Genomic DNA, 15508 nt, shown 5'->3' with positions numbered 1-15508 from the left:
ACACTTTCAAGCCTAATCAATAAGAAGGGAGATTTAACCTGTAAATCAGAGAGTAGCAAACAAGCTCTAAGTGATGTCCAGGTGTTAGAAAATAAAAGTTCTCATTGGTAAAATTGCCTAGTTAAGGTTTAGGGCTGACACGCTTCAGTGATCTCAGACTTAGGGAGAAGTTAACAAACCGTGGGAAGAAGGATGTACCACTTATAGTGGGCCCAGAAATTTATAGGTCACAAGGACAGAATGGCAGAAACTCCAAGATAAGAAAGAAACTAAGAAACCAACTCACCAATTGTGCCAAAATCAGCTTCGACTGGGTAAAAGGTTATTTCGTCAGGGGCAGATCACAACCACCAACCCTAGACATCCACAGATCCAAAAGAAGAGAAAGCCTGAGCATGCAGACTGATTCACATGGGATGTGAGAGAATCATTAACCAAAAGAAGAGGGAATACCAATTAATACCAGAACTAGGTGACTTGTAGCAATGTACACTAATTCCTTTGTTTGTTAAAATGTGTAAATAGTAACAAGTTCTGACAGCTGGTGTGCTTTATTTGTGGAATACCACCAGGCACCCAGGGTTGTTCAACTCTGAAATAATTGTTCAATGTCTCTCTCTGGTGTGTAATTATTGTTTTGTTGCACACCAGGTAATGCATCTGTGATTTTTGTGGACAAGAGCTCTTCATCTTTGCACTGAGGGCTTAAACTACCAAAGGTCAAAGAGATGACACAGACCCACTCCTTACTTTTGAATGCTGCATTGCCATCCAGAAGATAGACAGACACTTCATCAACAGTTCTCCAGACAACTAGCGTACACATAGTGACCTCCCAATATAAAAAAATACTACAAATGGATGTCAAGAAACACTAGAAATACCAGCATTAGGGAAGTTATTAATACAAAGGTTGAAAATGTAAAAAGATTTCTCTATGCATAATAATAATATTGCTCAAAGAACTAGAAGAGGACGAAGGAAATTTCACTTCAAAGTATGTGAAAAGATTTACTGTATGGACAAGAGGAACAAGAGGTAGGAGAGGAGTAAAAAAATATTTCACAAATGGAAATCTCATTTGGGCTTACTAGCAATATTTCCTCAAAAGGTGAAGGAATAAGCACAGCTGAGTATTTAGCTTGCTATGTTTTGGATGAAAACAGGTTACATGAACACCCTTCTTGTTCTATAGACTGACTCTCTTACAAATACTTACCATAAACAGATCAGATAACACAAAATACTAACAGGTGAAAAAAATTTGATTGTGTCTAATTGTGACTGACAATTCCAGGGTTTAAAAAAAAAAAAAAAGTGTTCCAAGAAAACAACTCCAAAATGTCTGAGATTCTCACTGAAGTGACAGCCTACACATTGAAGTAGGAAAAGCTCTTCTGCTCTTTATTGTATCAGTGAAGCTGCTCCACTTCTTAGTGGGTATCTGTTTTAAACTTTTATTTTTTATAAAGCTGCATATACAATATCAAATTTCTATCCTATGTTTTATTTCACTTAGACACAGGTATGGCTTAGCCTCAAAAGTAGTACATGCTATTTGGGAGGCAATGCAAAGAGAGGAGAAGATATGGAACATGTCATCAGTGGAGGTGCATGCTTTATAATTTGTGCACGTCAAAGTTACATTTGGGACTATCCTGGGACTTCAATTAAACACCATTTTTGAAAATTAAAAATAATGCTCTTCCTTTATAGGTAATAAATTATTTATATAGCCATCAGTTATGAAAGGGGATATTAATTTCATTGTGCATATAGATGTTGGATAAGGCACAAACTCTTACTGTGTCTTCTAGATAATGGAACAAAGAATTAACACTACACTGTTGACTGTACTGGTTTCAGTGCATTTAAAACAAAAGGTTTAGTAGAAGTAAGACACTCCATTCCTCTGAGATGAAGAAATGTCTACTATCCAAAACCACTAAGGAAACCACCACTGCACAAACTTCCTAAGCAGTTTTCCCCCCATTTCCCACAGCATTTGATCATAGCACCCTCATCAAGCAAGAAATGCCAATTAAAGAGTCTGCAAAAAGCAAGATCAGAGAACTGCAGTTTTGTGTGAGTAGCTTACTGTGAAAATGCAGGTGCTCCTGCAGCAGCCCAGAGAGGCATCAATAGCTCCCTGCAATGAATGGCAGTCAAAAAGGCAGATGCAAAATGCAGAACTGCTTAAATGAGCAACTGCTAAGACAGTGAATCTAAAATGATGGAAAATTAATGATGCACTTCCTGTAAAGAATAAAGAAATTACAGGAACAGCTCTTAGTCTCATGTGGTTACCTTACCTGTTCCATTTTTCATTATTTCTTTTTCCCTCTTGGAACATGAGCTCACTGCTGACATACAGCTGGCTACTAATACACAGAAACCCTACTATTGTGGTGGCATCCCTTGGCATATTCAAAGTTATTTTTCAGGAAATTTGGCCTTCATTCCTGGAATTCCAATGACCAACTTAAGCTGAAATGCCTGCTCCTTGACACTTCAGACTTTGTTGCACAGACAGAACTACTTCTGACATCTGAGAAAAATCCCCTGAATAGAGCTGCAGGATTTGGCTAATTGTTAGCAGAGGTTCCTATTTTGGCTTTCTTGACACTAGCCTGTAAAATCCTGTTTTCCAGTGGCTTATAAAACTTAAACCATCAAAGCTGCTATTCTCCATGCTGGAGCATCTGCTGCAGGCTGGTTTTTGTCCCCACTACCTTGGTCTAAGGGAAAACTATTATTCTGTCTCAAGAAGTAAGGCACCCAGAACAAATTTGGTTTGTCCCAAGGGGAGGAGGCTTCAGAGTCTCCTGTGTGTGAACACAGTGAGCACACACTAGCCTCAAAGGGCAAGTAAGTCTACACAGAGCAACACTGACATTTGGGACAGAGAACAAGACTTTTCTTGCCATTACTGATGCTACCAAGCAGGAGATATTGTACCTCCCGATTAGGAGACAGCAACTCCAGCCTCAGTATTCTTCATGCTGGTATCTAAAAACAGGAAAAGGCCTGGCTGGAAGACAAAGAAACAAGCTATTTTCATTCATCTCTTCTTCCACATGCATTACAAAACAGCCTTTAATTACATGTTAAGATATTTTCTACCTGTAAATAATTCATTTCATATACAGTAATTTCACGACTATAAGGCGCAGCCTTTTGACTAAAATTTTCCCTCGAACCTGGAAGTGCGCCTTATAGTCCGGTGCGCCTTATATTATCTACAAAGTTGCGAAATTTGCCAAACCGGAAGTGTGAGCTGTGAGCCGTGGGGGGAGCCAGCAGTGCCACGGCAGCCAGGTGGAGGCGGGCCCAGGGGCCCACGGCACCACCCCTGCTGGGTGGAGGCGGGCCTGGGGGCCCATGGTTGCCGGGTTGAGGCGGGGCCTCAGCCAGCAACCGCGCGGGGGGAGCTGGGGGCGGAGCCTCACTGCAAAAAAAAAGTGCGCCTTATAGTCCGGTGCGCCTTATGGTCGTGAAATTACTGTACTTTATTCTGGGAATGAATCGAGAAAGCAGTGGACTATTAGCTACAGGACTCCTACCTGATTTGTTGCTAAAGCTGGATGATAAATGAGTCAGGGAATTATAGAGAGGGAAAAAATTGCTAGGCTCATAGCAAATACATTTATTAATTTTAAAAGCTATTTTGCATGTTTTTTGCATGTTTCCAGGGCAATGGGAGAATTGTTTCATTTATCTAGAGTTCTGTTTACTGTTTACCTAGACATTAATCTCTACTTCTACAGAGATTAATCTAAAGCAATAGATTGCTTTAAATCTGTGGATTTCTTTCTCCAGATCAACATGTAACCCATGCTATTGAACCAAACTGGAGAAAGAAGAACTATGCATACTAGCAAGCAACAATCACCAAGGAGAAAAAACAGACTTCAGGACTAGAAACACACCAGCAATGACTTTTGCAGAGGAATATGCATAGTTAGATGCACATTCTTGACTGGTTGCAACAGCCACAGTCTGTGCTGCCATCTGTGTTTAAGACTGTATGAATCAAGACTAATGCCCAGCTGCCATTTCAGATGCAAAGTCAGGTGCACAACAGTACCATTCAAAGGTATCAGAATCACACAGCAATAAACTCTCTAAGTATACCGCTAAAAACACCCACAGAATAAAATGGTTCCAGCATTTCATATCACACTGTCATTAGAAACAGCCCATTTGTGAGGTAGATATAAATTTGGGGTTCATCTAAACTATTGATGTTGGAATGTTTCTTTCCCATACCATAGACACATCCAAAGAGAAATTTACATTTTGTCTCTCTCTTAATACTTCTCTGCTGATCCTTAGGGAGAAACAGGTTTTACAATATATTTCTTCTTCTTCTTCTTCTTCTTTCAGGAGCTTCCACTGATTTCAGTTTAGACCACCTTCCTGGCACAAGATAATTAATAGGAAAGCGGAACAAATGCCCAGGAGGAATTGTTGAACAAGTGGCATCTGAGCTTTAGAAAGGATTTCAAAAGCAGCCCATTCTGTCTGACTCCCTTTCATTTGAAAACCACCTACAAGCTCTAGTGATGCATTAAAGCCAAGCATGGCGTGAATAATCTACAAATGCAGGGCCCCACTTGGAAGGAGGAGGGCAATGAAATATTTGGCAGTATGGCTACTCCTAGACACTGTAGACACTGGAGGGTCTCTTTCTAAATGCATCAACCAAACTATTCAACCCTGGTTTAATCAGTGGTAAGTGAGCTCAGAAAGAGCTGTCCCCAGTTGTTCTTCTCTTATGGCCCAGCTGGTTTCAAGTGGAAAAATCAGTTTAAAATTGAAATAAAAAACAATCAGTAGCATTAGCCATCTCTTGATCACAACTCTCTAGCAGAAACAAAGTTAAAAGTGGTCAGTCCACCACAAAGGCTTCACACCGCTATAACATCTGCAAGCAAAAAAGGAGACTTCTTCATCAGATGAACACAGATGGCAGAAAGACTTGAAAGCAGACAATTATTCCTTTTGAAATCTACTTTTGACTGCTGTACTCAGCATTCCTCAGGTGGCTGGGATCCATTCAATACTGCTTCTATTTGGGAAAGAGCTACAGTAGCACCAGTTCCCAATTCAGTACTTTTTTCATGCTCTGACAACAGCAAGCCAAGGCTGAGATGGACAAACTACTTAGTCAACTAATAATCATCACTTAATAATGGCATCTGTTCAGTCAGATAGTATGAAAAAACAGTGTCTCTTTTAAGGTAAAACAAATAATATTTGGATAATCTCTGTCCAAACTCAAAATTCCAAAGGAGAAATCTTCTGACCACAATAGACTACAACCAGTGCTACTAACTGCTACACTTGGGAAATAAAAACGTAATGCACAAGGCCAGGCATAAGAAAACAAATTCTAATAAAACTGAGAGCTAAACTTGATATTACTCATCACTGCTCAGGAGACAGGGGCTGTGGGTAAATAACGTAAAAGGACCAAGAACAGCAAACATTCCTTTGTTATCAAATAACTTTCCTAAAAAAGATGGAGAAAAATGAACAAACTTATTACATTTTCATGTACTGAAACTCAATTATAAATCTACAGAAGTGATTAATCAAGAGAAATATGTTAAAAAAGAAGCAGTTATGAATAGGAATTGTATATCATTGCCACTGGTGTTTCAACTGTAATATCCAGTGGAAGTGATTAGCAGAAGTGGTCTAGTAAAAGACTTCTGTCCAAAAGCCTGTTTGCCCTCTCAACTGTATTACCTGACAAAATAAAATATATTGCCTCTCTCAGAAAGTGATCTTTTACATCTCTAAAATATCAAGGATTCACATTCAAGAAAATAAATGCATTTTAATGGCTTTAGTTAAATTTGTCATTCCAAATACACTGTCAGCTGAAAAAGAGGATTGAAAAAGGCGCTGAAAAATAATTCCAATAAATCTTAATGTACATAATCACTTTACAGTGCATTACAACTGTGAATTGTTTTTCAGAAGTGTTTTTGTCAGAACAGTCACTCAGGTTCTTTAGGACTTGCTCCTAAAGCAATGCTCTGGCATTCTCATAAATTTACTGTAGTGGATGCGAACAGCAATGAAATTCAAGATATTGCAAATCATTTTCCCTTAAAATATCTGAATTAAATTAAGCATGCAGAAGAACCTGATTATTCTATCTGCAGTGACATCTAGTGCCAAGAAATCAAAACCACAGTTAAATAGGCTTCTAGAGAAAAGATGCTACTTTCATTTATTGAGTGATTAGTGACCAAGATAAACAAGAATAATTAACATCAGCCCTCTTAAAACTTTCATAATACCTTTTCCTCTGCACAGCATTCAAACCAGCTGAAGCAATTCTATTAAACGTAATATGTTAATAAAAGACTACTTAATGTGAATGTGCATTTTTCTTTTCCATACAAATTCAGTTTGCTAAATGAACATATTTTACAATTGTAGGAGGACAAACAATTATTGAGAAAGCCAATATCCCTACAAACAGAGTTGCTACTCTATTTAGTCTATGAACTTTTCTAAAAGAAAACAAATTCAGCAGCAACATCTGACTTAAATTCTTTCTGCCAGGTCCATAGCTGTGCAATCCTGTTAATTTTGCAAAGATTTTTAAACCTCATAAAAATTCAAGCAGATGACATAGCTTTTAGAAAGGAAATGAAAACTGGAAGCATGCAATAGGAGTTTTCTAATACAAACAGATGCAAAAGAAGTTAAAAAGTATTAGATAAGATTTGTTCAAATCGAAGTACAGATGCAATTCTCCCTTTAGAAATAGACAGATATGCTTTAAACACAGCCAACAACAGACATTATAACCAAAATGCAACACCAATATGTCCAACTAACAAGTTCACAGAAATTATTCACTTACTGAAACAGAAAAAACCTTTGAAACAATTCCTGCCAAACATACAAATAAACACATATGTCAAAGCTGTGAATGGTTTAAATACAGTATCATGTAGACATTGTTTTATATACAAATGCATACCAGTCTTGTAACTCCATTTTTTTTCATCTGACCTGTAAATAAAACAAATTTTTGAATCTATGCTCCACAGGTACAGGAGCAGAGGTCTTTAAAACTCACATGCACTTTTTAAGGGGAGGATTAAAGCCTATTTACTTTTTAGAAGTTCTACAGTTTGTCTTTTGGGAGCCCAAGAGCTTGTACAACTCCTCTACCCTGCCAGAAAGTGGAAGAATTTTAGGTGAAAGCAGAAGGTGCTAATTGAGAGCACTTCTCACCTGAAAGCTCCACTTGCTAAAGCAATGACATGAAAGAATGAAGAAAACAAATGCTCATCAAAGGATAACATACTGGGGCAGAACACAAAACAAATGAGAAGAGGAAAAGCAGACAAGTGTCTCACTGTTAATTATAGGTAGTAACAATAAGGCATAAAACAGCAAAATGGTGGTGGTTTCAGACAGAAGAACTGAGACAATAGTGTTTTAATACCTTTCAACAACAGTGGTTTAAAGATTGTCAGAAAATGGAAATAAATGCAGACAAATGCAGCATTTATATAGAACACAATAAAATGCTCTTGACAGAGTTCACTACAGTATGCAAGCCACCATGGAAAGCAAATTGTTAAAATAAAATATTTGCTCGTGTCACCCTAAACTAGACCTCATAATGAGCAACACAACTGCTCTGAGTTTTAGTCTCCTAGTGTCTTTGCTGTATATAGCCAAGATTCCCAAAAAAAGAAAATTCCCCTGCTTAGATATGTCTACCAAAATAATTGTTTGGTTTTAGTCTGTATTTATTCATCATGGCAAGTTAAGGGTATTTCATTTTCCCCAAAAAGAGGCACGATATAAACAACCAGTAGATGTTAATGCTTGAAGATAAGCAGTTTTCATAAAGTTTTCTTCCTCATGTAGGAACAACCATTGTTAAGGTATAAATATGCACTATTAAGCAGTAGTCAACCAAACTGCACAAGAAAAGAATCAAATAAATCATCAATAAATAGTGTTCAATAACATATTTGCACACCATGTGGTAAATTGCTGCAGCAGAATTAGTATTATTGATGCAAGTGAGGTGGTGTCACTAAATCCAACAGGACAAAGCCAGTTGAAGTAATGACTAGTTAAACTATTGATCACAAGAATAAAACACACACACAAAAAAACCCAAAAAACCTTGTTGATAGACTCCAAAGACAGATCTCTCTCCATCCTTTGACATCAGTTGGCCATTAACACACAAAGCTAATGACATGATTAGAATCAAAGCTAATGACATGATTAGAATCAAACAACAGGACAAGCAAATAAAAAGGAACTTTAAATCTACTTCAAACTAAAAATAATTTTAAAAGAGCATTTAAATACCTTTACATTAGCTACAAATGACATTCATTAAAAATGCAACAGCTCAAAGTTATACCAATTTTTAGACAAACAGAAAAAGTGAAAGAAATTTAGAAGAAACTTGGGAAGAAAAAACAGAAGGAAATTATTAAGGTGTGTGCATTTAAAAAAGATTAGTGTAAAAGTTGCTAAAGGTTAGAGAAAAAAAATTGAAACAGGCACAAAGGATGACAAAAAAAAGGTGACACTAAAAAAAAAAAGATCTCTTGGGGAATGACAACATATGCAGTCAAATAAAGCAGCCACATCAAAAGAATTTCTCTACCAATTAATTAAATTACCGATTTAGAGAAAAATCAAAAGTTGGATAGGTTACCCTAACATCTTAGACCCCATGATTGATCTTTAGCAGAACAGTACAAAAAGGACTAAATTAAGGAAAAGAGTAAACAGGACTTCTTCCCTCCTCCTCTTCTTTTTGGGAATGTTTATGGATAAACATTAGGAGAAGGCAAAAAAAAAAAATTCATACAAAGATCAATGAGCTTGACATGAAAGCTAAATGCTCCAGTTAAGTGCTGAGGTTACAAGACATCTGAAGACAGAGAAGCAATCTAAAGTGACACTGTTCTGTAAGGTGCAATCTTTATGTGACTTTTAAAGAAATACCCAAAGCCTGTGGACTTAAAACCAGGCACTATCACTTTGCGTAATGTTGCAGTATTTTACTCAATCATGAAAATTGAGTGGCAATTTTGGTGAAAGCTAAATGATTCAAATCATTTTTGAATGATTTAAAAAATCATTCAAGTTGTTTTTTTGAAATTATTGAATGGTGAAGCATTCAATGGTGAAGCATCATCCATATATTTAACCTATAAAGCATTAAAATATCCTTGCTTTTATTAAAAAACAAGGACAGATGACAGATTATTATACTAAGTAAGTGTATTACAGTGAGAAGATCAAGGATGAAAACAAACACCACTACTAGAAACAACGCTTGGCACTTCAGGCAGATCAACACAGGAACCTGCCATGCTACAGAACGAAGAATCCTTCATACAGAATCAGAACAAATTTAAACCCTGTATGCAGTGTCCTAAGCTTTGAATAGAGAAAATGATAAGATTTGGGCTTTAGGTGTGAGTTGACAATAATTCAGACTTCAGAGGAACCCAGACAGCCACCCTCCAAAACGATTCCTCCAAAAGCACAAAAGGAAAAGAGCACACTATCAGTGCTACATCCCCAGCCCAAACACATCCAATCTGTCATCAACAGAATGAAGGACTATACAAAATGTTCATAGCTGATACTGGCCTTCAGCCACTGCACACTATCCCAAATCCAAAATTCACATTTGCAGATAGGATGGTTCAACATACTCACTTCAGGTTAACTACACACAAATGTCAAAGAAGATAAAAGCTACCAACAGAAATTAAGAAGAATACTGGCATGCACATGTCAGCTGCATATATGGTATAGTGCTGATTAGAATAACTGAATTTTAAGCTGCCAAATACTTTTTATCAAAAACTTGCCTTCACATGGTATTTCCTGTTCCTTGGTACTTTCTAGCTGGATAGTATTTTCCATTCTCTATGGATTATTTTCAAAGCTAGCATTTAGGTGCTGCTGGTCTAGTTTTAAACACATTTCAAAATTACTGGCAAGGATGAAAAAACTGAAGGAACATCTTCCCTGCAAAATACTGTTTCTTTGTCAGGCATCTGTCTGATGAAAGCACTGTATTCATTGAAAGCCAGGTAACTTTTTCCAGAAATATCTGTTCATCTAGTGGAAGACACCAGCATGCCCTGTGATTCTTACTTGTGTTTTATAAGGTTTATTCAAATTCATTTAAATTATTTTGGATTTAAACATTAACAGATTTTCCCATCAGCCAGTGAGAAAAATTAAAAATCATGTGAACTTCAATATTTAGAACTTAGTACAAAAAATCATAGTTACATACAATAAAGTAGGGAATCCCATTCAGCTACAAACTTGCATCTCCCAGGAACATGCCTAATAGATTTGGAGCAAAAAGTGACAGAAACTGAAAAGCAAATGGTTTTTAATTCTACAAGCCTGCTGCAGGGCAGGAATTGGAAGGCACCAACTATCTCATGATAGCAAAGCTAGGGGAGGCAAGGGAAAGAAGGTTTTAAATATAATACAAACATGAAGTTCTTAATGAAGAATGTCCTGACAGTTACTGAATTATGGCACAGGGAAAGTGGCAGGGTTAGGGTGACTTCAGTGATGTGGACATACAAAGACAGTCTCACTTCTCAGAGTGCCAAGACAATCTGTTTTTACAAATTACAATGCATACGGTCTCTGTGTGCAAGGGAAGGATGTAAATTACAAAACAAAAACCCCAGTGAATTCACAGAGAATCCATAACAAAAAACACCACTGCACTCTGTAAAGTTTAAAATCTGCTTTCCAGTGACTCTGATGTCTAAAGTGGGGAAATGATGCCTTAAGTATAAGTTTTCATATTTCACAGATTCTGTGCTGACTTGGTGTGGGACTCTGAACTTAATATTAAGTGTTGGTAGGTTCTCTTCACAGGGGAGTTAGACACAACAATCCTTTTCCATCTTGAGAATCCAGGACAACCATTACCCAAAAAGCATAAACAACGGCAAAGTGAAGGGAGTGCAGCAGGAAGATGGCACTTTGTGACCCGAAGCTGTAATTGGACAATTAACTCCCAATATGTAAATGGACCAAAACTTATAAAAGTGTAAACACCTGTGATCCATCTTGGATCCATCCTGGGTGTAGCCACAACCAGGCTCTTCTGCTGCCAAGGGTATATCCTTTAAAGCCCTTTAATAAATACCTACTTTATTCCCTTAACATTGTCTAGCCTCTGTTCTGGGCCAGCCTCTCACAGGCATCAACTCAGCCTGGCAAACTTCCAAAAAGCCTGTCACTGATTTCACAAATCATTAAACAAGAAGTGAATAAAAATATGGATACCTCCAGTGAAATGGCATAAAATGTAACAGTACAACTAAGAAATCTTTTGGAGACTTTCAGGGGATTTGGGACAAAGAAATTTTAGTCAACTGCCTTTAACCCAAAATTGGAATACAAGCTATATTCATACACTCAAATATCCTATGTGAGTGCAGTTCATAGAGAAGCTGCAAGAATCAAGCTAAAAAAGTTCAGTACTAGAAAATCAGATATTACAGCTTCTGTGTTTAAGTCCTGTAGATTCAAGTATTTAACAAATGCAGCTTTCTCTTGTCTATATGTATTGTTCAGTTAACACCTCCTCTGATTCTGTAATTTCAGAGCATGAATCAGTGCATTTCCAAAATACAGTAATTTCACGAATACAAGCCGCACTGTTTTGACCAAAATTTTGCTCTCATAACGTGAAAGCGGCTAATATTCAGGTGCGGCCAATATGTGAATAATTTTCTAACATTTTCAACCCTGGGAGTGCAAACCAAGTCAGTGCAAACTGCAAAGTCGAGCTCCTGCCAGTAAAACTCTGCATTTATACGGTTGTTACAAATTGATACTCTGTTGCGCGGCGGGTGGAGCTGCTCTGTGCCGGCAGCACAGGGGGTGGGGAAGGCGGGGCAGCTCCCTCCTGCTTGGCCCCACGGCTCGGGGGAGGCAGGGACAGCTCCCTCCTGCTTGTCCCCGCGGCTTGGGGGAAGGCGGGCAGCTCTCTCCGCTTGGTCCCCGCGTGCCGCTGCCGCAGGAGCAGGCAGGCTACATCCCCAGCTCCCATGGCCACCGCAGGTGCAGGCGGGCTCTGTGCCCCCCCGCCGCCGTGGGGCAGCGCCGGGCCGGGGTGACCGAGCCCAGCGGTGGCGGCGGCTGGCCCTGAGCATCCCCGCCGAGCGGCAGCGCCGAGCTGGGCCACCCAGCCCTGTCGGCAGCCTCGAGCCCTCATGGCCCGAGCCGAGCCAGTAAACCCCGCCCTGCCGCGGTTCTGTTACTAATTGGCAACTTTGTTGCACGCGGGTTCTCGCTGCGAACACAGAGCGGCTTATACTCGGGTGCGGCTTATTTATGGACAAAAAACGAAATGTTTGCCAACACCCGGCGATGCGGCTTATACTGAGTGCGGCTTGTATTCGTGAATTTACTGTAGTGCTTTCAAAACTTCCCATATGCAACATAATGTTCAGTTCCACAACTGACCAAAATTCACAAATGCTGCATGTGACAATGGACATCCCAATCCACAAGTGAATAAAGAAAAAATTACTTAAGTTTTATGGATGGACGGATGCTTCAAAATAACAGAAATAACATAAAGTTGTAGCCAAAACATCTCTGATGAATATGCAATTGATAATAGTTCAATATCTAGATAGACATTAAACAGTCCATTTTGTCATGCCAACTGTTAAGTAGCTACCAACCCAGCTCTGTTCTCTCTGCTATTTGTGCTTTATTATTATTTTTAAGCCCAGAGCCACTCAACTCATGTGGAAGTCAGATAAAAGACAGTGGTGGACTTGAAGAAAAAAAAAATTAAGAAATCAAAAAGTGATATGAGAAAAATCAACTTTGAGATCAGCGATATGGAGAATTAAAAACTTACTTCTAAATTCTTGCTTGTATAGCACTACAAACAAGTTATGCTCAGCAAATCATGAAAACTTAAGCTTTGTTTCCAAAATTTTTATTTAACAGAACAGCTAAAACATTTGGCAACAAAAATACTAGTTAATGTGTTAAAAAACAGATTGCGGGAATTATTTCTCTGTGTGTGTGTGTGTGTGTGTGCGTGCATGCACATGTGTGCTTGCACAAATGCATGGAATCATCAGGTAGCCCATTAAAATATAACCTCAGACTGCCATCTTAATCAAGCACCAAATACCAATATAAAATCTCACCAGGACAATGGAAAATCCATATCTACTAGGCACCATATCCACTGAGATACCCAATGTAAGACAGGGAGTGATTATTCACAGGTCTTGTTGATATCACACAAATACCAAGGATATGAGGGATCCACTTGTCCCTGGCCCAGGCTTTCTGCATTTGTAACTCAATAAATACATTCAGCAATTTAAAGATTTGTTAGAGAAAAGTTGGTTTGCACTGTAGGGTCACCATGGTGAGTAACAGAAAAAACTGAGTCGAAGAATTTTTTAAGGACAAAATACAAAGGCTAGGTCAAATGCCAAGAGGAAAATTTATTTATTTGCCTTACTTTCAGAATATCTTGAGTTTCATTCCACTTGTTAGTCCACTCTTTGGTCAGTTCTTGTACCTATGAAAGAAAACAAATATTGAAGAAAATCACATCTCTTTCAAAGTTCTTGATAAATGCATTCTCAAAGAAGTACTAAGTATTTGTGTAATTCTTTGTGAAGTTTAATACCTAATACTTAATTTAGAAGAGCACTGATGCTCCTGCAATACGTTGCCGTACCTACAATACTTCTCCCTCAAAACACAAAATTCTTATTTACACTCTAAGATGAAATGCAAGTCTGGAATAATTACTTTAAATAATTGCCTACCTTCAAATAATTTCATGAAGTGCTTCAATCCCACAAAGTCTACTGTCACAAACTGATCCCTTAGCTATAACAGGACAGTTCCTTTACCATGGTACAGGTAAGCATGTTAAGGTAAAAATCCCCTCCAGAGGATGGCATGCAGAGGGAGAGGCAGACCAGTAGCTTCAGGAGTGAACCAGAGCAAAATTTGCTGCAACTTAGAAACTACCCACTTCATTGTCATCAGCACAGAAGTAAGAAGCTTGCAAAGGCATTAAAGACAGGGAGAACACTGGGTTTAGAATAATTTTGGTTAGAAAAGACCTTATGATCATCAAGTCTAACTGCTAACCTGGCACTGCCAAATCATTATTGAACCACATCCCTCTGAAGTGCCACATTTATAAGTCTTTTAAATGCCTCTACAGAGGATGAATCAAGCACTTCCCTGGGCAGCTTTTTCCAATGCTTGACAGCCCTTTCCATTACTAAATTTTTCCTAACATCCTATTTAAACCTCCCCTGAAGCAACCTGATGCCATTTCCTCTTGTTCTGTTGCTTTTCACCTGGGAGAAAACTGACCCCCACCTGGCTAACAACTCCTTTAAGATAGTTGTAGAAAGAGATGTTACCCCTGAGCCTCCTTATTTCCAGGTTAAACAACAGCTCCTTCAGCCACTCTCCCTCACACTTGTGCTCCAGATACTTCTCCAACTCTCCTTGTCCTTCTCTGGACTCACTCCAGCACCTCAGTGTCCTTTTTGAAGTGAGAGACCAGAACTGAACACAGCACTTGAGGTGTGGCCTCACCATGCCAAGTACAGAGGAAGAATCACTTCCCTGATCCTACTAGCACACTATTGCTGATATAGGCCAGGTGCTATTGGCTTTCTTGGCTACCTGGACATGTGCTTGCTCATGTTTAGCTGCTGTCAACAAGCACTCCAGGTCCTTTCCCACTGGGCCACATTTCAGTTCCTTTTCCTCCTGGTGTTGTGAGACAAGGGCAGGACCCCACTTCACCTTACTGAACCCAATGCCACCGGCCTCAGCCCATGATCCAGCCTGTACAGATCCCTCTGCAGAGCATTCCCGCCCTCCAGTAGATCAATACTCCCATACACTTTAGTGCCATCTGCAACATGACTGAGGGTGCACCCAGATCATCAGCAAAGACATTAAACAGGACTAGCCCCAACACTGAGCCCTGGGGAACATCACTGTGACTGGCTGCCAACTGGATTGAACTCCACCACTTTTCTTGGTTCAGCCACCCAGATAGTTTCCTGAAACAATGTACTACCTGTGCAAGCCATGAGCAGACAGTTCCTCCAAGAGAATGCTGTGTGAGAGTCAAAAGCTTTCCTAAAGTCCACATAAACAATATTCACAGCCTTTTGCTCATCCGCAAACCAGGTCATCCTCTCATAGAAAGAAATGATGTTGGTGAAGCAGGATCTGCCTTTCCCAAATCCATGCTGACAGGGCTTGATTTCCCTGGTTGTTCTGTACATGGTGTGTGACTGGACCCAAGATGACCCACTTCCCAAACTGAGGTCAGACCAACAGAAGGCTTAGGATTTGTCCTTCCTTTCCTAGTCAAGCAGTTGTCCACCTCTTTAGTAAACCTTCATATAATGCCATTGTACAAAGAAAAAAC

General features: G+C 39.1%; 1 protein-coding gene across 1 annotated transcript in view; it reads right to left on the bottom strand.

Annotated features, from left to right (window-relative positions):
* The window catches only part of LOC116993472 (kinesin-like protein KIF16B), a 152521-nt gene that overhangs the window by 101637 nt on the left and 35376 nt on the right, over positions 1–15508 (bottom strand). The window contains exon 12 of the mRNA XM_033054089.2: positions 13556–13615. Coding sequence (XP_032909980.1) covers positions 13556–13615 — 60 coding nt within the window. The remainder of the gene's footprint in view (positions 1–13555; positions 13616–15508) is intronic.

The sequence above is a fragment of the Catharus ustulatus genome, chromosome 3, assembly GCF_009819885.2.
Source record: "Catharus ustulatus isolate bCatUst1 chromosome 3, bCatUst1.pri.v2, whole genome shotgun sequence".
NCBI lineage: Eukaryota > Metazoa > Chordata > Aves > Passeriformes > Turdidae > Catharus > Catharus ustulatus.
This window is presented reverse-complemented; position numbering and strand designations above follow the sequence as displayed.